A 27,188-nucleotide genomic window follows, 5' to 3' on the forward strand; every position below is an offset into this window, starting at 1 on the left:
ACATAGTTTATTCTGGACGTCTGTTTTCAGCTGTTTCTTTTGAAGGTCCATCCATCCATCCATCCATCTGTCAGAAGAGTTTTCTATCCTGGACTCTAGTTTACCTGGAATTAGATAATGATGGAGACGCTCACGGACATTTTACTAGTCACAGCAAATGTTGGCTCGTTGTTTGACAATGTGAGTATACAAACTATTACCTTCAACTGACGTCTCGTTTTACGTTTGTTTATTTATTTTAATAGTTGATTACGTTTATTTTATAAAGGATAAAGATAGAAGTTTCAAATGGTGTCAACTGCTTTGACTGGAAGGGACATTTAATTGAGGTTACCAAGCGACAAATTGAAGCCTTTTATAATTAGCACTATTAATTAACGCTATCTTGGAATTCGGTAACTGCAAAAAAAATAAAAAATAAAAAATAAAAAAAATACCAGAAAAACCACCTCTTTATGTTGTAATCCAGGTTTCGACATCTCGAAGGATATTGAATTCCTGCGCAGTGGGACTATTTTTTTTTTTTAAGTCTATTTCCACCTTTTCTTCTTTTTTTTTTTTTAGCATTAGGCTGCTTAAAAACTGCATTAAAAAATGTCACACTAGCCAAGTAAATAGTATGTCAAACTAGTACTCGAGATTATAGGCGTGTAGTGTTTTGACATACTGTTTAGTGGCGGTAGTATGCGCATTTTCGGCGCAACTGGTTTGGCTTCACCAGGCCTCGCGAAGCTTTTTCGAATCCCCGGGCTCGAGTAGCGTGCTGTAGCCGGCTCGAAGCGCGCTGTCACCGCATTGGCTGAGAGAGTTCACCGCTTGTGCCGTGACAGGAAACCAGCAGCCAATCAGCAGCCTGTTTGTGTTTAAATTAAACAGGAAATCGACCGCCAGCTCTGAAACGTTTTAAAAGTACTTCAACATCAAACATGTCACTTAGGTTAGCAGAAACAACTAAATAATTAATGCTCAAAAATGTAATGCTATAAATAAACGTTTGTACATTTTTAAACCGTTTACTGATCACCATAAATCAGGCGTATACAGGTCCAGGTTCACCACCCTACATACTACCACGCTAAATAGTGTGAATGAATAGGTAATAACCCTTAATTACGTACTTAATTTCAGTAGTGTGAGTTTCTATGGGTTTGAACCGCGCATTCAAATATATCCGGAAGTTGTCGACTTGTTGCCTCACGTTTAAAAGGCAAGGCGCGAAAATGTCCACAAGCAAACTGCCAACTTTGCTGAGAGACGTGTAATTGGAAGTCATTTGTAGAATTGTAGCTAAGTGAGAAGTGAAATACTAACCAAGAGATGCCAAACAACCTGAAAGGAAACCCGAGTACACAGATTAAACCCCTGGGAATCCTGTGTTTACATGTTCAGGGCCTGAATTAAACCACCATTTCTGCTGGACCCCCCAATTTTGTATTTTTTTTTTTACAGATCCCGGTGCTATGTTTTGACCAGCTCCAGTTATACAGCCTCATGAAACCTAGAGGAAAAATAAATTATCTGGACAACCAACAACAGAAAAGCGGGATTTTTCCCCCTTGTTATGTTGCCAGTCAATTCCGAAAGCTTTGTATCTTGTGCACGAATCGAGGTGTTCAAGCCGAGTTAGTACGCTTGAATTTTGTTTCAACATCCAGAATTACTGACTACGTCACGGTCTGCTGTTGCATTGAGAAACTTTATTTAAAGTTTATTTCAAGCTCTTTTCTGGTGACGGTTTTAAGATCGAGATGTGAGATTTAATCATCCAAGTTGTTGTCTAAAGACAGGATGGCAGCCTTCATTATATCTGCTTGTACAAAAGTGGAAATCTGGCCATGCGTCCAACTTTTAGTAGCCATATTTGGCACAGAGTGAGTGTTTTGGTCCATTTTGACCGTAAACAGATGAATATCTTTCCTCAGAACAATTTCAGCCTCTTCTCTTGACTCTTTTGTAGCAGGTCAGCGATGACGTGCTGGCTGTGAAAACACATTTCCAAAAATGGTGGGGTTTTTTGGTTTATGTTGACAGTTAACAGCTATGACAGGAGTAAGAATCCTGAGGTGTTGTCTGTCTTATTGCAGAACAGTTATGAAATATTTAGATGTGACCTGATTGTAGCAAACCATATTCTGTTGAAATGATTTTGGTTTGCACATAGAGAACTGATAGAGTGATGATAAAAAGCAGCTTTTTGTTCATGTAGATCAGTTATGCTTCTAAGGACATCTTTTTTCCTACTGTTGCTATTTAAGGCTAATTTCTTTTCCCAAACATGTCCTGTTCAACCCAAATCCAAAGTCACATAGAAAAACTATTTCAAGTAACAAGTTAAATATCAGCTTTTTTTGGACCATTGTCCAGCAAAGGCAAATGATGCAAAATAAATTTGAGGAAATCTCCTGAGACTGGAGATGAAAGATGAAGTTTCCACTGGCCTTCCATTTTTTTTTCCATACTCAAGGAGTGAATGAGTGAAGCCATTTTTACTAGAATTCCTTGACATGGGAGAATGCTTCTGTACGCAGACCTTTCATTAGTTTTTGTTCCAAATCTAAAGTTAATATCAAGTGCATACTGACATTGAATTTGAGTCAGTGTATATAAACAGCCTTCTATTTCTGTTAATTGCTCTTTGCCTACAATCTCAGATTTCCACCCAGAGAACCTTGTTTATTTCTGTTTATTACAGTCTGGTACTGAAGTAATGAATGAGCAGATTGCACTTGCTTTCTCATAAACAACTTCAACATTCCAAACCAGTTTGCTATCCTGGAGGTGATTATAGAATCGAAAGACTTTAAAGATGATAACATCAGACTATTACATGAATTAAAAAGAGATTCCAGGATAACTTGTGTAACTCTTCTAGGGAATTGCAGTTTAAAGATTTCCCCTTAACAATGTTCGATAAAGATGCAAGGAAATTGCTTTTTGACTTTGGCTCAGTGGTAACTACTGCACCGGGAAAAAAAAGATGGTGAAATTCATTGAAAGTGGTTTTGTTGGCATTGCAGAGTGGTATTCAGTTTCTGCCCATGTAGTAGACCAATGCTGACTCACACACATGCAAATAGTTTATGCAAAGCCCTGTGAGCATGATCTGTTGAGTTAAGGTAGAACTTTATTATCATAAAACCATCGAACCATCGTTTATATCTCCCATGATTGCTTGTACCATAATAATATCACCAGGGCGTTGGAGAAAATAAAACAGCCCCACAACATGCATACAACCTCCATCATACTTAAGTGATGATTTGTGCCAATAATTCTGAAGCTGACTGAGCTACCACAGCCCTGTTCAACATTTTTCCCAAGTTAAACTAATGTAAAATCGAAGAATTTATATCGTATAACATTCTTTCAATAAAATGAGTAAAATCTTTGTAACTGTTTATTCCTATAATATGTAGATAGCATGTCAGACTCAGAAGCAGCTTGTGGGAATACTTATAACTAACGTCATGTTCAGAAACCGGTCTACACCACTTTTGTCCTTAAGACCGGTCTAGTGATGACTGATATGTAAGATATGTAACCCAAGAACGTGACCTGAGAGCCTCGGTTCAAAACTGACGTATTAGAGAAGGCTCTGGCTGTTAATGCACATCACACACATTCTCTTCTCATGTACTTTGGATAGCTTTTTTGTTCTGCCTATGTCTCAAGTATTATGACATTGCCTTCGATCCAGGTTTCTACAGGCTTCAGGGTTTTGCTGCTCTTTGTTCATGCTCCGTTTATTTAATCACAGATTTTTGAGGTTCCTCAGGATTTAGGATACATTCTTAGTCTCTTCATCAACAAAGGCAACAATAATAATATTTCTAAGCTTCAATGAGTCACTTAATATTACATGACAGTTATTATAATATTTTTATGTATAATTTAATACTATTATGGTGCAGTAATGTAACGATACACATTATGTAATGATACACATTATTAATACTGTGCTTTAAAAATCACATGACTTTTTTTGGCAGTAGAAATGACTTTTTTTTTATTTATTTGCTTTTCTGGATTTAACGCTTTCTTAAAGTGACTGATCTTTTTTTAAGTGAGGCAGAATGCAGAGCAAGGACAGTGCTGATAAATGATCGGTGCTAGTATGGCTGCATGAAGTTTCCATTTATAGAACAGAAAAAATCGCAAGATCACTGAAGCCACAAATAGCAACGCACACACACACACGTACACACACACACATCAACGAAGAGAAGCACAAAGAAGGCTGATAGTGGTTAAGTGGAACTGAACCACACAATATAGTCTTTAAAAAAAAAACAACAACAAATGCTTTACCTTCCTCTCAGTCACACTGTGGTTATTGAATATATTAGCGAATTATGTTCTATAAGCCGAATCACTCTGACACTGACACCGGTACCATCCTCTCGTCCACAGCTGGGTGAAATCCAGTACGACTGGCTGAGGGAATTCTACACAGTGAGTTCGGCAGCTCTCACTTTTCTAGTATCATCGTTTTGTTTTTGCTGTTTCATTTATCATTGACACATCATGCTAAGTCTCACTCTGTAAAAAAGGAATATGGAGAATACTGAACGCGTAACAAAGCAATACAAATGATCTCTGTGTTCATTTATGTTTGTGAGCAGACCGTGGACACTTACAAGCCCCGCTTTGTCGCTCTGCACTTTCAAGAGGTTGGAGGGAAGGACTACAAAGCCAACATGGCCCATGCTGAAAACTTCTTCTGGTGGGTTCAAATAAATTTTTTTTTAACAAATTGAAGGTTTTTTGCAAAGGAATGAAACATGACTGTGTGTATCACTGGTATAGGAAAGTAATCAAATATGTTGGCCCCTTATCCTCCTGATGTGGCTTATATTTCTGTAACATCATACCCTGATGTGTTTTATTCCACTTACACCTCAGCAATTTGAGGACAATTACACAATTTTTCATTTTATAAAGAATGTCATAATTATGAGCCCTTTATAGTTATCTTTAATGTTGTGGAATGTCTTTAAGATTTCCTGTTATTATTATTTACGTTATCCTGCTCTAAATAGTCGTTCCTTCTCCATCCTGTAGTGTTTTGTTCTGTTGAAGGGAATAAACAAAAAGCAGCCATTGTTGACACATACTGTATACATTACAGTACAGTGAAATACTTTTCTTCGCATATCCCAGCTTAGAAAGTTGGAATCAGAGCAAACAGGGTTAAGAGCCTTCCTCAAGAACCCAACAGTGGTGGCTTGGCAGCCCCGGACCAACAACCCAGGGCCTTAACCACCACTTCCCATGCAAGCAAACAAAGTTTTCATGTTGCTGTGAAGCGAGAATACATAAGCTGACTTTTACTGACGGTTACAAAGCTCTGACACTGGAAGCTCCTTTCAAAAATGTTGAATAAATGTTGAGTTTCACATCAATGAGTATTGTTTATAATGACCTGCTACCATAGAAACGATAAAATAAATAGGCGATATAATTAATTGCCATATTGTTAAAAAAAAAAAATAAAATTCTGACCAATTAGATTTGAGAATTCCACAGCGGTTGGCATAATCAGATTTTTTTCTGATTGTTGTATCAAAAAATGCTTATTTTGCTGCAGCTTTTTCCAAACCGATAGAACTGTGATACAACTTGTAAGCGCACGATTGTCCTTTTAATCTAAAAGGTAAAGGCACATTTGTACTGACTTCGTTTGATCGCTGTACTTCGCTGTTACATGACATTTCTTGGCTCAAAGCTCAAAAATGAACAAAAACGCACTGCTTGTCATGCTCTTGTTTGCTTAATTTTTAATTTTTTTATTTTTTTTACTTCTGTTTACTTTCTGCATTTGCAAAATCCTCCAGGGACTGCTATAATGGCTTATTAAGTATGTTGATATGACATGTTCCCATCTAGGGTCATGACCATGAACCAGAAATACTTCATAGTAGGTCTCATAATTTGTCTTTCTTTTTTTACACTTCTATTTTCACTCAAGTCTCCATCAGTTCATATATTTCAACAAAATAGACTTCATGTAAAAACTAGAATTTCCTGGTTACACAGTCGCACATTTTAACCATGGATATGATTTATAATCACAATCTCTGGAGTCACTCACATGAGGATAAGGTTCCCTTTTGGGTCTGGTTCCTCTCAAGATTTCTTCTTAATATTATCTTTTTGAGATTTTCCTCACCATCATCACCTCTGGCTTGCTCATTATGGACAAAATGTATATGGATAAATATATATATATATATATATATATATATATATATATATATATATATATATATATATATAATGTAAAAGCTGCTCTGTGAGAATGTCCATTGTAAAAAGTGCTATACAAATAACACTGAATAGAACTGAACTTATAAGTGGTGTTTAATTTCACTACACTGCCATTTTTCCTTCAAATCCAGGACCATCGAATCCAGCCCAGAGATGTCAGACTTTGACCGAGCGTGTGTCTACATAGACAGCGACTTCAAGACAGAAGACAATTTCACGGTGAGTGCTGTTCAGTCAGGGTTACAACCACTAGGTGGAGCACTGACCCAACAGTCCAGGGATGTGCTTGTGTGTGTGTAGTTGGAATAGAACGGGGCATGAAAGCCTTTATTATCGCCACATACTGTATACATTACAGCACAGTGGAATTCTTTTCACATACCCCAACTGAGGAAGTCGGGGTCAGAGTGCAGGGGCAGCTATGATACAGCACCCCTGGAGCAGAGAGGGTTAAGGAGCAGAGAGGGTTAAGGGCCTTGCTCAATGGCCCAGCAGTGGCAGCTTGGCTGGACCTTGAACCCCGATCCTCCGATCAACAACCCAGAGCCTTAACCAGTTGAGCCACCACTGCCCATGTAATGTGTTACCCATGGAAATGTGTGGGCTTCAAAATATGTGTTACATAATAATAACACCTGATCTGTGTGTATCCGTTATCTCTTTGTCCTGATTAAGCTCTGTTTCAGTCATCACCAGGGTTTCCTCTTAACATGAGCTGGATCTGAAACACACAGCTGACTGAGTGAATGATTTATACATAGGTCTGTAGTGGATAAGTCCAGTTTGACAGGTTAAACATTTCCTCCAGGATGTCCGTACTCTTTCATAGTCCGCTACAGGCTCTGGGGATCTCATCCACACACACACTAACATTGGAAAGGTCTGTGCACCTTTCAGTGTCTTCGGGTTCCTAGCTACCTACAGTGTATGATTGACAGTTCGTGCTCTATATTGATGCGAGGCTTCCACAAATAGATTTTCAGACAACAACATTGCCTACACTCATAGGGAAATCCAGATTCTCTGAGCATGTAAAATGTAAACACACCCTTCTCCCTTTTCTATGGTTAACTAGTGATGCACAGCAGGTATTTCCATACTGGAACATGATTGGCTCTTATACTTTATTTTAGTAATCATGCTACATTTGACTTATCTCAGAAGTGAGAAGTCCATGCTTGGGATAATAATAATAATAATAATAATAATAATAATAATAATAATAATAATAAAAATAAGCTGGATACTTTAGGCACTCAACACCCACAGCTTTGTTTATGGAGGAGAAGAAATTTACATGATGGCTAAATTAGCCTATGTTGTGTCATTTAGTTTTCAACACTTTAAAAGTTCACTGTATTCTGCTGAAACCAGCGATGTCACATCACGTGAGTTTGATGTTCCATTTGAGGCGACATTATCCATCTAAAATTCATACAGCCTGACAATAGAGTACACAGTTTGTGTGTAGTACAAGTTCCAGTGTAGGTATTAGGTAGATTATGTGGATGTGTCCCGGTCATAGGTCAAGAATTATAGGTAAGGAATGTTACCAAGAGAACTCAAGCTCCTTTTCCTTATCTGAAAACTCACTCACTCTTACAAAACTCATATATAGGCATATATAGGAGTGTTAAAGTACTGGCATAGGAGTGTAATAGTAATAAATGGAGGTCAAGCGGCATTTGGAAATAGCCAAATTAGCTTTATATACTGGATTTTAGAGAGAAAGGCAAACACACAATTTCAGCGTTAAACGCTAAATGGGACACATTGAGAGAAAACATGACATTAGCGAGAGTGGCAGGATATTAACCCTAAACCCACCCAGGTGAGGAGCGATAGACCTTTTGTGTGTTGTATGTGTGTGTGTGTGTGTGTGTGTGTGTGTAAGAGAGAGAGAGAGAGAGAGTGTGAGTTTGCATTTGTCCCAGCAGCTGATGGACCGGGTTAATGTGCGGGAGTGGCCAGGCAGCAGGCCGAGTCAATACGTTTACGTCCAGATTAAAACTATTGATCAGCATCTTCAGCCTGGCCATGATAAATAAACTGGGGTGGGGGGAGGTTTGGGGACGGTGAGGTGTTGAACAGCTGAGACTGTGTTTGTTACCCCTTTACCACACGCCTATCCTAAACATAAACACACACTAACCACTACACACAATCTAACTATAACTTATTCTACATATAAACAAACACTCATTTTCACTAGTAACACACAGACTGGTGCACATGCACACACACACACACACACACACACACACACACACACACACACACACACACACACACACACACTTACTAAAACCCCAAAAACGAGCTCTTGACTCAACACCTATCTTCATCAATCAGGTCAGTGCAGCATTTAATAAAAAATTATTGACTTACAAGTGATTTTTTATCAAAACACAATTTGTACTGGTGCAAGCCTCCTCACACACACACACACACACACACACACTACTGCCCAGGAAAGCGATGATCTACAACCACTAGAAAACTGATAACAAATCAATAAAGGTGGCGTGAGAGAAATGAGAATGCAGAGACGTGTGGAACGGGGACACGGCCCTGCACGTGTGACCTTGTTTTCAGAAACACAGCCAGATTTCTTTCACAACTCTTAATTGGTGGGACAGACACGTTTTCCGCAAGGATCCGATATTATTATTGTTATTTTGTATGTTACGTTACAGAAGAATGCTTTCAATCATTTTAAATGAAAACAATCACAAAAAAAGGACAGGTTTGGAGACTTATGAGACTTCCTTGTTTGCGAGAGATAAGATTTTATTTGGATAACTAGGTGTGTGTGTAGCCTGACAGCTTTTATACATAATACACACTAAACACTGTCACTGACGTACTCTGCAACAAATTTCTCAATAGTCATGGGATTTAAGGATTAATAATACAACTCAGCTAAATTTCAAATCTAATTCAAAATAAAATTAATAAAAAACAGCTTCTTTCTAAAGTTTACTAAAGACTCCAAAACATGTGCAATATTTAAGGTCAAGATTTGAGAGGCACCATATTTATTTTCGCTATCATGTACATTGTAATAAGTCACTTCCTCACCAGCATTTCCCTTTTAAGAAGCTAAGGACCTAAAAAATCCTCATGTGACACGAGAGAAATATGCTGTCCTGAACACTTTTCCCCAGTTGGGAAACTGAACACACATACTCTCTCTCTCTCTCACACTCACACTCACACACACACACACACACACACACACACACAGTTTATTGCTGCCTGTTTCCAGTCACTGTACGATGAAGTTGTCAGTATTTTCTACTACTGGTTGCCATGGTACCAACGTTTATCAGTGGGTGTTGCAACTAGCATTCCATATCAGTTTTCTTATTAAAATGAACCATTCTGTATGGAGATTTTAGCAACAAATATATCCATCATATCATACAAGATGAAGGAGAAGCAGCACGAGCTCTTCAGTCTTCATGAAGTGAGACTTTTCTCAACTTTGTGGCGTTGACAGTGGTCACTATGGTTCTTGTCACTGGAAGTCACTAGATCTCTTTGAAAATGAATAATCTCCGGTCCCTTGTGAGTCGCTGTATGTGCGAATGTAGTATACTGACTGTTAGAAAACTCTGACACTGGAGACTCCTTCTGTAAATGTTAAAAAAGTGTGTCTTATCAGCACGCTTCACCTTATCAACTGTTGTGTACTAGGCTTATTTTCATTTGGACCATAGGACTCTACATCTCACTACTGATTGGAGCTTGATCAGTGACCGGTCACCTTCAGACTCACTAACACGATGTGTTTCAGTTCCAGTTACACCTGAACATTTGTATATAAACTGTGGTTTGAATGGTTTTGCTTAAAACCAGTACACCTTCTGTCATTGTTATGATGACCGAATATTCAAGACATTAATGTCCCAGTATGAGAATTTGGGTCTGTATGGAAAACCAAAGTGAAACAAATCCAGAAGCATGTAATCATGCAAAAAATAAAATATATCGAGAGGGTGAAACTCAAAACTGGAAAAATCTGAGCCTGCTAGTTAAAAAAGCATTTATTTTTGTGATTCTCTGGGTTTCCTGTCTTGGGATGTAAACTCTCCCAGTGCAGTCCTGCCTCAGGGCCAGTCATCTGGAAAGCACCGTCGTATTAAACAAGCATCACTTTACTCGCAAGATTTATTCCCTCCTCCTGGGGATGTCTTGTCACCCTCGCTGGAGCAATATGTGTGTGTGGGTGTTTAAGGGCTTGTCAGGTGTTGGTGCTGCTGCGCCAAGTGGCCCAGAACAGCAGGTAATTTTTCTTTGGGCCTCCTGTTGGCCTGCGCAGAGGCTCGCGTGTTTAATCACTGTGTGATTGTTTTAATTTTCTGTCTGTATTGATCTCGACGGGACGCGATTGATGATCGAGCACAGGAGCGGCCAGCTAGTACATTAAACCCGCTCACGGCTACAGCACTGCTGAGTTGTGCGTACGAGTGGGTGCGAGGGTGCGCATATTTATTGGTATCCACACATAATTGTGTCTGAATGTTTTTTTTTGTTATATTTTTTTTTCTTAGGTTAGCGTATGATGTTTTTATGTTGTAAGTCATGGAAAAGAAAAAACATACTCAACATACCTGTGCCTTTAATGTCAGTAGTTCATCATATAAAAAAGATGTGAAAGCAGATGACTGAAGATCACGAAAACCTTCAGCTGACTTACAAAAGCTTATATTGTCTTCTAGCTACATGTATCCCCATTAAACAACGTGCTCGTCTTCCTCTCTGTATGTGTCCACAGGCCCTCGGGAGTATCTACTTCATCCACAAATCTCTGGAAAACATCCAGCAATACGATTTCAGTGGTGAGAATTTTTTACATTAGCTGTGTTTCTATTATCTCATGATCATCCCTGCTAATATGAGACTATCGGTCTGAAATTTCCACTTGTTCTATTGTATTAAATTACTGGTGATGTCTGGGCCTTCCTTCCGTCCTCCCTCCCTCCCTTCCTTCCTTCCTGAAATGTATACATATGTGCCTGTTGCACGAACAGCCAGATGATTCCTTACTGACTTCCACCAAGTAGATGTCATGTGCTGTGTAGCTACATTAATTGTACACTAGCTCACGATACCTTATTATATTATTAGCTACCACATTTTGGCTGAGTTAATTAGGTGTCAGTTGTCCATTGTACTCGTCCAGTGACGTCTAACATCGTATGATCGAACTGCTATGTCACACGATCTGTGTCAACAGAAAAAAACAGAGACTCATTTAAGTCTCAACACACACATAAGTCAGTATATTGTAATTTTCCTGGCTGTACTTTTCTTAACAATTTAGGAAATCCAGTCTAGATGGAAAATCGGTATTTGTGTATATGTCCTTAATATATCTTAATATCTTCAGAAAAAGAAATGATTCTTTTGCCGTGGCACGGTGGCTTAGTGGTTAGCACGTTCGACTCACACCTCCAGGGTTGGGGGTTCGATTCCCGCCTCCGCCTTGTGTGTGTGGAGTTTGCATGTTCTCCCCGTGCCTCGGGGGTTTCCTCCGGGTACTCCGGTTTCCTCCCGCGGTCCAAATACATGCATGGTAGGTTGATTGGCATCTCTGGAAAAGTGTCCGTAGTGTGTGATTGTGTGAGTGAATGAGAGTGTGTGTGTGTGTGCCCTGCGATGGGTTGGCACTCCGTCCAGGGTGTATCCTGCCTTGATGCCCGAAGACGCCTGAGATAGGCACAGGCTCCCCATGACCCGAGGTATTTCGGATAAGCGGTAGAAAATGAGTGAGAGAGAGAGTGTTTCTTTTGCCAGCATCAATAGACCACAAACAATTGAGACTATTTCTTTGTCAGTTTCTAAAAAATTTGTTTGTCAGTTTCTAATATTGTTTTCATGGCACAAACGCAGAACAGCTGAATAAAAAAAAAAAACGATTGCCTTGTACTGCTATCATGCCATAAAGGGCAGATAAAGATTAAGCAATTTAAACAAGCTTCTTCCATTCATGCTATTCATTAGTGCAAACATTCACCAGAAGCTGGAACTCTCCAGACAAAGCCTTTCTGTAACCTGTAGGCCTTTATCTTTCAGCTAATACGACACAACACAAAAGCCTTTTAGATTGTAGGGTTCGGCAATCGTCCCGGTTTATCGTTTCATATGTTATTTTTATTAGGGCTGTATTGTGCCGATTATGCGATTACGAGAACTTGTGTTTGCCCTTTCACTTTGTCTAAAGAAAGTCATTTGAGATGTTATAGAAGAATAAAACATGACAGGGCATGCTGTTTAAAAATAAGCAAAATAATAGCTGATACTGGAGACTCCTTCTAAATCTACTGAGGCCTCATATGTGGGAGAAGAACTCTTAAATTATGGTGAAAATAAATCTGAAAAGGGGCTTCACACTTCACTTAACCCCGAGTTATCATTCTAAACCCTGTTTTTAACCGCAGGTAGAGGAACCATTCACACTGGTTCATATGGAAAACCAAATGGTTCTTAGAACTAGTTTGAAGAATTCATTGAAAACAACCTAATGAGTTTCTTTGAATCGAAGAGAGATAGAAATGTGAAACTTTCTGTATTTTTCTTAAATCTTTAAAGATCATTAGGTGTCAGCCCTTTGCTTACTGATGCAGCCTTGGTAAAGTGTGAGCAGTGTGAAACGTGATACAAGATATCCCAGGATTCCATTTACTGGAGTTTCCAATAACCCACAGTTTAACTAATTTTAAGTGTGATAACTTGTATGTGGAATAAAAACTCTCACGTTGTTCTTTTAAACAGTGAAAAGTTATTTTGTTAGTGCCCAGCTATTTTTCTTTAGATTTTTAAAACTTTATATTTAGGTATAAAGTCCTTTTAAGAAGTTACATTATCTTGAACTCTAATCCTGTGTGTAATTTATTCGCACACTACCTGATGATTTTTCCGAGTAAAAAAGTGTGACCGTGGTAAATGCCAGTAACAGCTTATTTCCATTAGGCCGTGATTCATTTCTAATTGCTCAGTCTCGACCTGCACAACAAAACGCTCTTAAATTCCCCATTCTCATTTACTTCTGCCACTCTCGAGTCTCGTTTTTCCTGGGTGCACATTCTCGTCACGCCGTCCCGTGAATAAGCCTTAAAGAAGAAGCCTAATAGAAGAGCCATAAAGCTCCGTGTGCTGGCGCATTCGCTTCCCCGTCTAATTCCTGCCGTATGAATCTCGGCGCATGCCGTAGGGGAGTGAGTTTAACATTAGCGCATTGATTTTGTGTTTGCATCGCATGTCTTGCTCTTTCTCTCTTACTCGTTTAATCCTGCTACCTCTTTTTTTTTTATTTTGGCTTTCCTAGCAAAGGAGTTCAGATCGGTGTCAGGACGCAACAAGTACGCCGGCTCACTGTACGGAGTCACAACAGTGTGGAAGGAGAAATTCCAGAGGAACTTTTGGCCAGATGTGAGTCAGTGGACCATTTAAAGAAGATAAAATTAACATAATTGCACTAATTGGATAGTATGCAAACGAGGAGCAGGCAAAGATCCAAATACGTATTATTCCAATTTTATACCGCCGATTCCAGAATATTGTGTTTACATGAAATTTGTTTGCTGGCCTGGAAAATCCTTCTGGATATCACTGTGACTGAGCTGAGTGGTTAAAATGGTCATGTCTCATTAGCTCAAGTCAATGAATTAATGTGTCATGTAAAAAATTAAAGGTAGGGTCTCCGATGTTTGAGAAATGCTTCAGAAACTGAGTCGGGACGACAAACAAACGTGTAGCCAATGAGCAGAAAGGGGCGGGTCTTGTCAGTATGGGCGGAGAGAGTGTTTAGTGCGCATGTGTGACATTAGCAGAAAGCGGTTTTAACATTGACATGGAGGATAAAAACAAAGAAAGCGAAGAAAGGCTTACGATAAGGTAAGAAGTAGGACGTGTTAATATAGGATCAGCTTTCCAGCACTGGACAGAACTGAGGGAGCAGGAAGTTGGCGCATATTCACAGATTGGAGTTTCCCGAGTCAATAACTCCTGAGCTAAACGCTGTTACTACACAAATAACACCTCTTTTCTATCGTAGTAATGTAGAGACGCAGCTACAACCGTGTTTTGCTAGTAACAACGTTTAGCTCAGGAGTTATTGACTCAGGAAACTCGAATCTGTGAATATGCGGCCAACTTTACTTAAGACGCCGATGTTGCTTTTTTCTTTCTCGATAGGTGAGTAATAGTGTTAATTTCGTCACCTGTTTTTAATTTAGTCTTAGTCTTAGTCTTGTGCCAAATGTCCTTGTTAGTTTAAGTCATATTTAGTCATTCACATATCTTTTTTTGTTAGTCAAGTTTTAGTCGACTAAAAGTCTCGTCATTTTAGTCTAGTTTTAGTCAAAAGAAAACTCAAGGTATCTTAGTCAAGTTTTAGTCAACTAAAAGTCTTTTAATTTTAGTCTAGTTTTAGTCAAAAAATTTTAGACTTTTTTTAAAATAACACATTATTACTGAGATTATTACTGATTAACATTTCAGTAAAAAAGTGTTTCACATATCTCAAACATTGGTTAAATGTCATAATTACCTGACAAAATACAATTGTTGAATGATTTTTGTTGAATGCAAATGTTAAACTTGTCTGGTTTTCAATTTCTGATTTAGGAGACACATTCACAAATGATTAACCTGTTCTGAAAAGTATTTTATTTTAACCAACACAATTCAAAAGCAGGGGCCCAACAGACCCCGACTGACAACTTAAGTTACAAAGGTTTTTAAAACTGTTTTGGTTGCCTTGTGTCTCATGTTTCTGTTCAAATCAGAAATAAAATAAATATACTCAGAAAAACTGAAAAGAATAGTCCTACTTTACTGTGGGCCTAAAATACAACCTATTTACAGTCCGTGAATCACAAAAGTATCAGTGAGAAGTTGAGAACACTCGTTTAAACAGTGCATACACTCGAACTTGACTGCACATCACATTTTTTACTTTATTGATACTGCTTTTAATCGTAATGCAAAGACCGGTCATCGGGACATAAGCTGTTATGTACAATAAAAGAGCCTGCGCAGCGACAGGAAATATAATTTAACACAAAAAGCCTAGACCTAGGGTGGACTTGCGCTCAGGATTTTTACATTTTTTTTATTTATTTATTTTTGAGTGGCGTGTGGACGAATTCTTTCTACACACACACTAAACAGCCCGAAGCCGCGAACTCGTTCTGAATATTTTAAAGGTGTAACAGCTGATGAAAAAGCAGAGACAATTGTAGACAAAAATGAAGAGAGATTTTATCTTAGTTTTTATTTTATACAAAACATTTTCGTCTCGTCTTTTTTCGTCAACAATAATGTTTCACAGAACTAATATATGCCGTCCTTTGCATGATTCTGCTTGTGTCATTTTTGCTTGTTTGTTTATCTGCAATCGTATTGTTCTTCCCTTCAGCTATGATAAAGACACATTTCTTTCCATTATTTGCCTGGGTTACGTATGTATGTGTGGGCGGAGCTATCAATACAGGGGTGGGACCCATTTGGGTTAGGGGCGTGTTTGTTTTGGTGATTTCAAATGTTGACATTGGCTTTCAAACATCGGAGACCCCACCTTTAAGTTTCTTAAATGGTTCTCTGTTAGGCTATATGAGTCGGATAAGAACTTTTAAATAAACCATGAAAGGTTCTTCAGACTACAGTGATACTTATTATTTTATAGGGAATCAAAAATGGTTCTTCTATGGCATAACTGCAAATAAAATACTTTTATTTATACATGCAAAACCAATATATTCTATTCAGAAAGGTCACTTTTACATAATCTAGTCAAATTATCTAAAGGTTTTTCCAGGCCACCTCACATATTTAGTCAGAGAGTCTGATGATATTGGGCAAGAAAATGTGGTTAGTATCACACACAAATGCGACACGACTCTGTCGCCTGTATATTTCTGTATAACTTTTCCCTTTTTTTTTTTTTTTTTTTTTCCTCCAGAGAAAGTGGTCAAGAAAAGGATACATGAGGACACGGTGGATGATTCACAACCAGTATGTCAACATTAACACACACTCACACACACCCACACACATTCACAAAAAATCTATGTGTGTATAAAGAATGTGTGCATGCCTGAGTGTCCCCTCACGTTACATCCGCTCTGAAAACAAAAGCTGTGTGTGTGTGTGTGTGCGCCGCATGTACGCGTGTCTTGTGTTGCTTGTCAGTGAGTATGATTGGTGTTTATATCAGATGGGCATTAATAGAGCCGTTTTGGCAGCAGGTGTGTAGAAAGTGTGCATGAGGGTGAAATGATAAATGAGTCGAGTTACCCTAGCTGCAGCGACAACACACACATACACACACACACACACACACACAAATTCTTCCCCCTAACAGCTAATGAGTTATATAGCAGCCAGCAAGATTGACAGCACTGATAGAGACTAAACACACACACACACACACAGTGCTAGACACTCCCTTTTGATAGCTAATGAGATCCAACTGTGATATTCAACAATACACACAGCTTAAACACACCTGTGCAGTCGAGTCAGGATGTACTGAGTAGCGCGACAAATGCAAAAATTATGCCGCAAGGGGAAAATTTGGAGCTTGTGATACAGATGTGAGGAAAAAAAATCTAAATAATCATGAGGTTGAACAGATAGTAACTAACAAACCAGTAATATGTATCTGTTACCTGGGAAGATGTTCAGTGACCTGCATAAGCATTCACTGCTTAAACTTAAACCCCACTCAAATTTTTTGGAATTTTATCAAGATAGATTTTTATGGGGATGAATACTGTGTATTTTTGCTTGCACATACAAACCTATAGCACGCTTACAATATAAACAAACTACTAGCTTAATGTAAACCAAATCAATGCTGATCAGGCAGTTACTAGGGCACTCACACCTATAGAGTATCAATGTTGTGTTTACTGCACCTTCTACAGTAAACACAACCTGCATTTGTGTGTGTGTGTGTGTGTGTGTAGGGGTTTGGACTTGGTGAACGTGCACCTTTTTCATGACGCTTCAAACCTCGTAGCCTGCAAATCCAGTCCCTCCGTGTACTCCACATACCGACAGAAAGCTCTCCGCTACGTCATCAGCAGGTCAGCCTTCATCACTGTGATTCCAACATCTGCAACATCTGCAACATCTGTAATCCAGAAACCCTAATCAGATATTCCGGATTTAAGATGTGTAGTCTTAGTATATTGTTTATTTAACCGAGCACTGAGAACTAACCCACAGCTGATGAATGTATTCGATAAGCAGGATATCTGACGACTTCAGCCCAATGCCGTTCTTCCTGTTTGGAGATTTTAACTTCCGCCTCGATACACTAAGTCTGGTACAGGTATGGTACAGGACTGATACATTCAGTAGACATATTAGCATTGCTGTATAAATTAATCATTTTTTTTTTTTTCGTTTGAATCTGTGTATTCAGGACCTCTCCACATCTGCAGAAGTACAGATGGTGATGAAGGACAGCACTAACGAAGTGGAGAAAATCATCTACGAGGAGAAAGGCAATGACTGCAAGGTGTGTTTACGTGATTCATGGAATCATTCCGGTGCTAATAGATGCACAGCACATTAGATGGCACTGGTACCATAGAGAATATGGCATCCCTGCAGCTCTGTACACTAACCTGCGCTGTACTGAGATGATTTATTGACTCTTGTTGTGTTCACCTAAACACTGTCTGGTTAGATTTATGACTCAGGAGACAATATTGACTTTTTTCGCCAGCGGAGAAAATGCGTGTCTGCATTAAGATCGCTCCGGGTGAGGTGCGATTAATTTTAATGCCAAACCAGTTGGACTTCAGTGTCTCGTTCTTTAAGTGTCTGGCCTTAACCACTTTTTTTTATCACTGTCTTTTCTCGCACTTGTTTAACACATTTTTTCCTTTCTCTCTCTCTCTCTCTCTCTCTCTCTCTCTCTCTCTCTTCTTCCTCCCAACAGCAGGTTCTATTTCAAATAGAGACTAAGCGTTTTTTGTACCTGCACCACAAACTCTTCAGCGAGGACACTGGACGAGAGGTGAGCTTAAACCCTTTGGCTTACAATATCTTTAAAGATCTTTTAAGAGCAAAAAACAACAACATTTACGTCATTATTTCAACTCATGATCTGACCTCCTACTGCACCTTTGCTAAGCGTGTGTAGAAATCACAAATCTTCCAAAAAATAGATGGAGCTAAAATGAATTAATAAACCAATAAGTAGTTTAAATGTTTTGTTTTTGACACCCAGGGTTTATTTTCCTTATTTTTTTTTTCTTCATTGGATCAAACATCAAGAACATGTGGCATTCCTGCATGTCCTGTTCACTTGAATCCGAATAAGATCGTTTTCTCGCTGCAATTCAGTTCGGTCACGCTTGAGTTCATTTAGATGATTGGCTCGCTGTACATTCGCGTGCCTAAAGAACCATGCCAAGGTGGAAAACGCACTAGGCTTTCAATCAAACAGATTATGTGAAAACTCTTTCATCTAGCTTCCTAAGAATGAACTCTCATTTTCCTGAACGTTATAAAAACGTAACACATCTCCTTCTTATCCCCCTTCAGCTCCTGGAGTACGACAGGGAGACGGCAGCCTTCCAAGACATCATCACAGAAGAGGAGATTCTGTTTCGTCCCAGGTGACTCGCCTGTTCTTTTAAGGGAATTGTACGAGTGTTGTGTTTTCACTGAGTGCACACTCTATGCTTATATAAATATATTGTTGTATTGTTCTTTTGCAGTTACCCCTACAGTGAAGAATACACTAAACCTACGCAGTACATGAACACGCGGTGTCCATCCTGGTGCGATCGCATCCTCATGTCCCACAGCACACAGGACGTCATCTACAGGGTGAGCGCCACCAAACATCTCACCTTCTTCCCTACTATTGTTTACAACTGAAAGAAAAAAAAAAATCATCTTAATGGCAGCCCAATTCAAATGACATGCACACGAGAACTATATATATATATACATATATATATATATATATATATATATATATATATATATATATATATATATATATATATATATATATATATACGTATATATATATATATATATACGTATATATATATATATATACGTATATATATATATATATATATATATATATATATATATATATATATATATATATATATATATATACTATAAATATACTATACTATATACTATATATAAACTATAGCAGCTGTTGTCTTATTTTATTTTAGTTTTTTCTTTATTTTTTTATTTCTTTCTTTTATTTTTTTTTAATAATAATAAGCACAAGCAGGGCAATGAGAGCAAGATCGCTAACTTTTTAACAAGTTTGCAAAATAGTTTCAGTTTAAGGAAGTCTGACCACAGAGCATCTGACAGTTACACACTTTTCTGACCACAAGCTTTACAACAGTAGAGGCTGCAAACTGGCTGTTTTGCACATTCATGCACGGACAATTTTGTGCACGGATTTTCAGCAGGAAAATGAGCCTTTCAACACTGCAAGACAATTAGATTTTCGAAGCAGAATTTAGTTGCCCGAACTAAAAACATTAACAATTTAATCTCTTCAATCTCTTGTCATTCACAGAGCAACGATGGAGACAGCAACATTGTGTACAACATCCTGGGCCAGAAGGTCTGCATGGGAGACCACAAGGTAACGCTCTGTGAAATCTATCAGCAAGATTAATCTGCATCAACACCACTGATATTTGCCATCAACAGGGAAATGAATATTTAAAACAAACACATCATTAGAACGTAATTTGAGAGTTATGTGATGCTGAGAATTTTGTTGTTGTTGTTTTTTTTTTTTTGTTTTTGCAGCCTGTCTTCTTGTTCTTTGCACTGAAATCCAAAGTCCAGTCACACTGAACATGGACCCATTAAAAAGTAAGTGATTAATAAGCACACGTTGTCCGTTTACAAGACACAGTTCTGTGTGTTCATCATTGAAGACATTTATATGTGGAAATTCTGATATTCCTGTCATTTCTGGTACATTTCCTTTTCCTGTTATTAAACCAACGAACTGTTCCGGAAATCTTTCATTTTAATAGTAGAAAGTAAAACACTCCATTTTAACCAGATAAATCAAACAGCAGCATGTTATTTTGAATCATCTTAACAGCACTAATCTCTCCGAACCATCTGCTGTTACTTTGAGTTTGTGAAACGTCAAAATTCATTAACGCATTAATTCAGAACTAATATGAACGCACTTTTGGCTGTTTTGTTACAAGGTGTAACAATACACAATATTCTTTATACTGTACATATAGTTTGGGCATGCTTTATAAAAAGACTTGAAAACTTGAAATTTTCACTTTCAGTTAATTAAAATAATGTTATTAAGTAATTAAAAAATTTGAAATCATTTTCCTGTTTATCTTCATTATAGCATTTACCAATTCTGCCTAAACACAGTATTTTCAACTGCAGTGTTTTTATCATTATTATCACTATATCTTCTTCCTGTTATTATTGTTGAAGCAGGGTAACACACCTAAATACAAAATATATTTTTTAAAGTGGTTCCTTCATCTTCATCATCATCATCGTTGTGTTTATACCCACTTTTTTTATGCAGACAGATGTTTAATGGAGTACAATACGTGTTCTCTAGTTCAGCATGCTGCTTCTCATGGAGCTATTTTCCAGTCCAATGCTCTCATTCACATTCATTTGCAGCAAGCGTAGACCCCCGGAGAGTCCTTCTGTGTGAAACAGTAAAAACAGGGTCGTCTCTTTACCTCCTCTGATCCATGGCTTTTGAATTCTCTATATTTCGCCGTTCGCTAAGTTACTAGCACGGAGCCGGGCGCTATAAAAGCGACAACGTTTATTAATTACAGCCAGTGGGGTTAGAACAGAGAATATATCCTGGCCTGTTGTCGTGTATTGGCATTTTTACGGCCATGATTTTGTTTTGCCGCCAGGTTTATGTGTGTTCTATAGACCGTGGCTGTCAGAGGGTTAAACGATCTGCGTGATGTGGCGTGTACGTCATTGTTGTCAGCTGTAGTCTTGCATGCCAAAGGAAGCCTTCATTTTAAAAATGTTAATAGTTTGTTATTTGTCAACTGATTCACTTTTTGGCTTCTTTGGCAGCCACAAGAATCTAAGCCTAAAAATAATTAGATTTTTAAAAATGTGTTGTATAGACAAAAAAAGGTGTAATGAGACATTTATTAAAGATTTAAGAAAGGAGTCTCCAGTGTCAGTATCTTGTAACTGTCAGTAAGGTTTCCACCATGGAATTGGTGCTTGACTAAATTACCCATCAGCCCCTGCAGAGTTCTTGGTCATATGTCACTCTAATCACCCACTCCTGGTGTTTGCATTCCCTCCGTATCCATGACAACAGGAGAGTCTTTGGCGTAGACGTCTTTGCTCTTTGCTTTTCTCAGTAATTGAAAACGTTTGTAGGGGGCACGGTGGCTTAGTGGTTAGCACGTTCGCCTCACACCTCCAGGGTTGGGGGTTCGATTCCCGCCACCCGCCTTGTGTGTGTGGAGTTTGCATGTTCTCCCCGTACCTCGGGGGTTTCCTCCGGGTACTCGGGTTTCCTCCCCCGGTCCAAAGACATGCATGGTAGGTTGATTGGCATCTCTGGAAAATTGTCCGTAGTGTGTGATTGTGTGAGTGAATGAGAGTGTGTGTGTGTGTGCCCTGCGATGGGTTGGCACTCCGTCCAGGGTGTATCCTGCCTTGATGCCCGATGACGCCTGAGATAGGCACAGGCTCCCCGTGACCCGAGGTAGTTCGGATAAACGGTAGAAAATGAATGAATGAATGAATGAAAATGTTTGTGGTATAAAAGGAGTCATTTCACTTCGAACAAATGATCAGCTTCAGTTTGGTAACAGTAACTTAGAATTGTGTTAGAGATGCAGCTCACCACCCTGTCTTTGATTAGTTTCTTATAACACTTCCTGTGAGATTTTACTGTTAAAGGTAAAAAAAAAAAAAGATGGGTGTCATCTGATTTCTTCCTTTTCTTTGTCCTCCAGGTGTGCTGGTGTGTGTCTGAGAAGAAGAAGAAGAAAAAGAAGAAGAAGTTTAGGGATGGCTGTTTTTGCTACAGTATCTCACAACCTGCATAGACCTCAAACTGCACACAAAAGGAGGCATATTTCTTAAAGAGATATGAATCCAACAAACCCTAGTGGAAATTCTACAGTCTTTTCAGTTCTCAAGAGATTTGTTGATTTCCTTTCAGTTTTCAATATTCTCACCAGTCTTCTGACTGAAACCTACAGTACAATCTGGGAATGCATGCTAATCCACTAATTGTTTTTATTTTTATTTTTAGCTTTTTTTTTTTTTTTTTTACACTTTATATTACTATCGTGCTCGATACAATCTAACTCCAGTCATACATCATACACTGCTGAATTGCACAAGCTGCTCAGTCAACATTCATCCACTCATATTCTCATTTAAATATACGTTTATTATGACATTAAACCTTTATGTAGGTGTTGCTGACGCTTTCGTTGTGGCCCCTCGAGCTTCTCCGTATCTCAGCGGTGCTGTAAGTCAGAAATCCTCGGATCAATAGAATATGAACGCGGTGGCCGCCGGGGGACGGATTTCAAAACCATCAGCACTGTGTGAAATATGAAAATCCGTCCCGAAGCAGCGAAGCACAAAAAGACTTTTAATTACGTCTACGGTTTTAAATACAACCACTAACATAAGGTACATTCCTTACCGTTTGTGGTGTAATGTTTATTTTTGGTTGTGGGATTTGTTAGTGATGTAGACGGTCAGAAAAACAAAACACGCAACTTTATTCCTGCAAGGAAACATTAGCCGTATCAAGGGCTTTTCACACTTGTAACTTGGAAGCTGAGTTAGCACCGCTTTTTACCTGGGGTTGTGAAACACTGTCCCGAACCAGGGTGAACACTGCTTTTACGGTCAAGCGTACAATTTGACATTAAATCTTTACGGCTATGTGCCTAGCATGAACGTTAAAAACGTGGCTAGGTCGGTAGCGTTAGGCGGCGAAACACTGAGGGGGTAACTCCTGACGCTGAGAAGTTAGCCGAAGTTGAATATTAACGGACGACTGGTCGACTACACAACAAAGTTAAAAAGGCCAAAAAAAGATAAGTCTGTGAAAGATATTAATACCTGGTCGTCGCAGAATAACAGATCTTGTTGTTGTTTTTTTTTACCTCACTGACCTGAAAGCGCGAGACAAGCCGTTATTTATAAAGGTCACGCGCTGTATTTATCCAATCGTGCTCATTAACAGAGCAGATATGCAAATGAGAAGATTGATTCAGTGTGTAGGAAATATATAATCCTGGGTAAAGTATGACTAATGTGAAACGTGAAACAAAATAACCCAGAATTCCATTCCAGCTATTTCTAAGTGTGAAAATTTCTTTAGTTATCCTTTTTTTTTTTTTTTTTCCGCTAGCAAGCCAAGTTCATTACCAAATCTGGAATTGATTTCTTGTCGTGCTGCTATAATGCTCCCAGCATGCTTTTCTTTCTAAACTTAACTTTCTTCTCTGAATAATCTGGTTGTAAGGCATGCTACATGTCCAATGGTGTCCTAGATTCCTTAAACGAAACACAACCATGCAACATATTTTTAGTCGTATCAGATTGATCTGTGAATAGTTTTGCATTTACTCTTTAATATTTGACTTTGTGACTTTGTGTTTGATTCATATTGTTATCTTGGGTTTATCCTGTTAATAGCACAGTGGGTGGTTTTTTTTATGTTTTATGAATTTTAATTAAGGCTCTGTTTAAAGTATCTTTAGTGGCCTAATCACACAAGTCCCATTACAGATCATTAAGCCCACAGTGTAAAGACGACAAATGCGGTCGCATGTCTTACGGTGGACGTTTTTAGATTTCAATCACTAATTATCAATATTCATTAACCGCCGTTAAAAAAAATTATACAGATATGACAAGTAGGCCATTATTTCAATCCAACTAGAATTCGATCAATCCGTGTAATCTAAATACCCCCCAACTTGAAATTTTTTTTCAGTCCTGAATCAGCTCGATAATTTACGTGTGAGGGTTAAATTGCACGGCCCATTTGTCAATAATGGACTTGTTGGAGTTGATCCATGATGGTGCTTGACATAATGCATTGCTCTCGAGAGCTTTGCTCCAAGCTGAAGTTCAATATGAGGCTGTGATGTTGCTCAATGAGAAGCACTGATGTTCCTTTGGCATTTGTGATTTTATAATGAGACAGAAACACTACTCTTTATTTTTTTTATTTATTATTTTTTTTAAAGAGTAATTTATGTCTTTTGTACGTTGTAAGGGACACTGATCATAGCTGGGGGTCTCTTTGGGCTCATGTAGCTGCTGATGTTTGCACTTATTGGGGATGTGTTTTATTTTATTTTTTATTTTTAGAGTTGATTTAGGACCACTAAGAATATAATTGCATTTTATTGCATTTTTTAGAATGTTTGTTGAACATATGTCATTATTTGATCATAGCCGGGTTTGATTATCTATCTATCTATCTATCTATCTATCTATCTATCTATCTATCTATCTATCTATCTATCTATCTATCTATCTATCTATACACTTTCTGAGCACTTTATTAGAAACACTATATGAATACTGGTTAGAGCCTCCCATTGCTCTCAAAACAGCTTCAAATTTTGCGTTGTCTTCTAAGATGCTGTTCTGCTTATTGTGACCTTTTTGCAAGCTTGAACCACTCCATTCTCTGTTGATCTTTCTCAACAATGGTTTTTCCATCCTCCGACGATGAGGCTAGAGAAATCCCAGCAGATCAGCAGTTCACTGTTGAACAGTTCAACAGAAATACACAAAATAACCCATCATATTTTTAACTCATTCTGATTATTGAAGCTACCGGCCCATCTCTGCAGGATTTTAAACATTACACTGCTGAATCATGATTCCCTGATTACATAAATGCATAAAGAAGTATACAGGTGTATCTAATAAAGTGCTCGGTGAACATATGGTGATACCATACGTGTCATGTTATGCCGTACTGTTTCTGATAAATCCCTTTTAAAGCTATACCAAGTGAAATCATGTCAAACTAATTAATACCTGCACTCTCAAGTTGTAGCTATTTTATTTTTAAACTCTCATATCGTTCCTAAACTGCCACTATTCACATTGTAATACAGTATAACTGTTAACTCTGCATAAGATGTCTAAAGCTATACAGACGCTTATGTGGCTTTGCTCCAAAACAAACGAGCACTTAACCTCCTCGAGGTGAATTGGGGCTAAGTGATTTTTTTTTTTCCCCTCTCATTTTATGTTGTTTTATTTGTTCAGACAGACAGATGAAGGCAGCTTGTCTGGCTCATTGGCATGTAAAAGAGGAAAGCCGGTTAAATCCTGACTTGTCGTATTCATTAACACATTCAAGGAGATTAATTGCGCTGTGATTTCAGCAGGTTTCAGGTTTCTGCTGATTGCCAAGACGAACTCTGTCGATAGAGGGACGGCTCTGGGAAAAGTCTCACCTTAACAATTATATTCATTCCCTAAAATGAGCAGTTAAATTTACTTAATGCATTATCACAATATGTTGCTCCAAACTCCAAGGTTCTGTTTATGACTCACTCAGCTCTTGTGCCAAATGTGTCATATAAATGTTTTTGTCATTTTGTCATTTTAGAATTTTCTGTTTATGCTATTTATCTTAAAAATCAGGAAGCAGTTATTAGACTGCATTTGTACCTCTTAAGCACCAGAATGTCACATTGCTGTTGGCATTAAAACCTAGAATGAATGTTTTAATTTCCAAAAGCTATGTAAACCTAAAATGTATGTTAATTCTCCATAAAGTCTATCTCTATAAATCATGAAATGTGTCCTTTGTTGTTTATAATAGAGGTCAGTCTTGGCTGGAATAAACTTTGGAATGGTTTAAAACATAACAAAAATGTGATATACTTAAAAATTACATCCACTGACTACAACTGTACACCTGCTAATTCAGATAATTATGTTATTAGCCAATCATGAGACAGGAACATGATGCATAAAATAAAAAATACATAAAAAAAAGGTTAAGCACACAATATTTAAACACACATCAGAAAAGGGAAATACATGTAATTTCGTTGACTACAGGCGACATAGTGATAGTGATTTGAGTAGTTAAAAAATGACTCGACAATTCCGGGATTTTCACCACAATCAGAAAAGTCAACAAACTTCAGAATGCTTCAACCTTAACAGGAAGGCCACGGCAAATAATAACTCTATACAACCATGCTGAGCTGAAAAGCATCTCAGAATTTACAAGGTTTTAAACTTCTAGGTGGACGACTAACAACAGCAAAGACCTCATCTGGATTCAGTCTTGTATCTGAGGCTCACTGAAACTGGATAGTAAAATATTTGTAAAAAAGACCAAGGTTTTTTTTTTTCTTTAAATTTTCAAAATATGTCCTGTCTTAATTTTAATGCATACACAATAAGGCTAATGTTGCATTTGTAATCTTTTCTCACATTGCCTGTCAGTTGGATTTTTTTGTCAGCATGTCTGACTTCAGTTCCTAATTTCTTATCAAGAGCGTCAACAAAACACAGCAAACTACTGTATGTCAAAAGTCAGCTGCTTAACTTACGACTTTCAGTTTGTGTCTTTCAGTTGTCATGGGATCGCAGTGACAAATTCACTTCGTGAATTACAAACAATGACATGAACGTCATCGTTGCTAATAATTTGCACCTGTGAATGTTCAGACGCACTCGTGTTGTCTAACGTTCGGCTGTGAATAATGTGTTTACTCGCCGCATTAGTGCAGCAGGTGTTGATGAAAAGCACACAGATAGCTTTATGTTGCTTTATCAGTAAGTGGGTGTTACTGCACAACTTACAGATACAGCGTTTTGTTTATCGTCATACTGACATCCTTCCCGACACTGGT

The 27,188-nt window shown here is 38.2% G+C and overlaps 1 protein-coding gene and 1 long non-coding RNA gene across 3 annotated transcripts; one reads left to right on the forward strand and one right to left on the reverse strand.

Moving 5' to 3' along the window:
- LOC132853759 (uncharacterized) lies at nt 1-1,168 on the reverse strand. The gene is made up of 3 exons (XR_009649195.1): nt 1,001-1,168; nt 668-893; nt 1-104 (listed from the first exon to the last, which is right to left on the reverse strand). It is a non-coding gene; the product is annotated as an uncharacterized LOC132853759 (long non-coding RNA).
- On the forward strand, nt 52-26,119 carry inpp5l (inositol polyphosphate-5-phosphatase L). 2 transcript variants are annotated; one of them, XM_060881702.1, is made up of 16 exons: nt 52-180; nt 4,411-4,452; nt 4,623-4,723; nt 6,399-6,486; nt 11,048-11,111; nt 13,601-13,704; nt 16,238-16,290; nt 17,247-17,366; nt 17,533-17,614; nt 17,708-17,803; nt 18,230-18,307; nt 18,838-18,911; nt 19,014-19,125; nt 19,853-19,921; nt 20,092-20,157; nt 22,278-26,119. In XM_060881702.1, the coding sequence occupies exons 1-15, from the start codon at nt 118-120 to the stop codon at nt 20,137-20,139; spliced, it is 1,194 nt and encodes a 397-aa protein (XP_060737685.1). In that variant the 5' UTR covers nt 52-117; the 3' UTR covers nt 20,140-20,157; nt 22,278-26,119. The 2 variants fall into 2 exon arrangements, with proteins under 2 accessions (XP_060737685.1, XP_060737686.1); XM_060881703.1 differs by having other exon boundaries at nt 18,233-18,307.
- The last annotated feature ends 1,069 nt before the right edge of the window (nt 26,120-27,188 follow it).

The sequence above is a fragment of the Tachysurus vachellii genome, chromosome 11 (assembly GCF_030014155.1).
Source record: "Tachysurus vachellii isolate PV-2020 chromosome 11, HZAU_Pvac_v1, whole genome shotgun sequence".
Taxonomy (NCBI): Eukaryota; Metazoa; Chordata; class Actinopteri; order Siluriformes; family Bagridae; genus Tachysurus; species Tachysurus vachellii.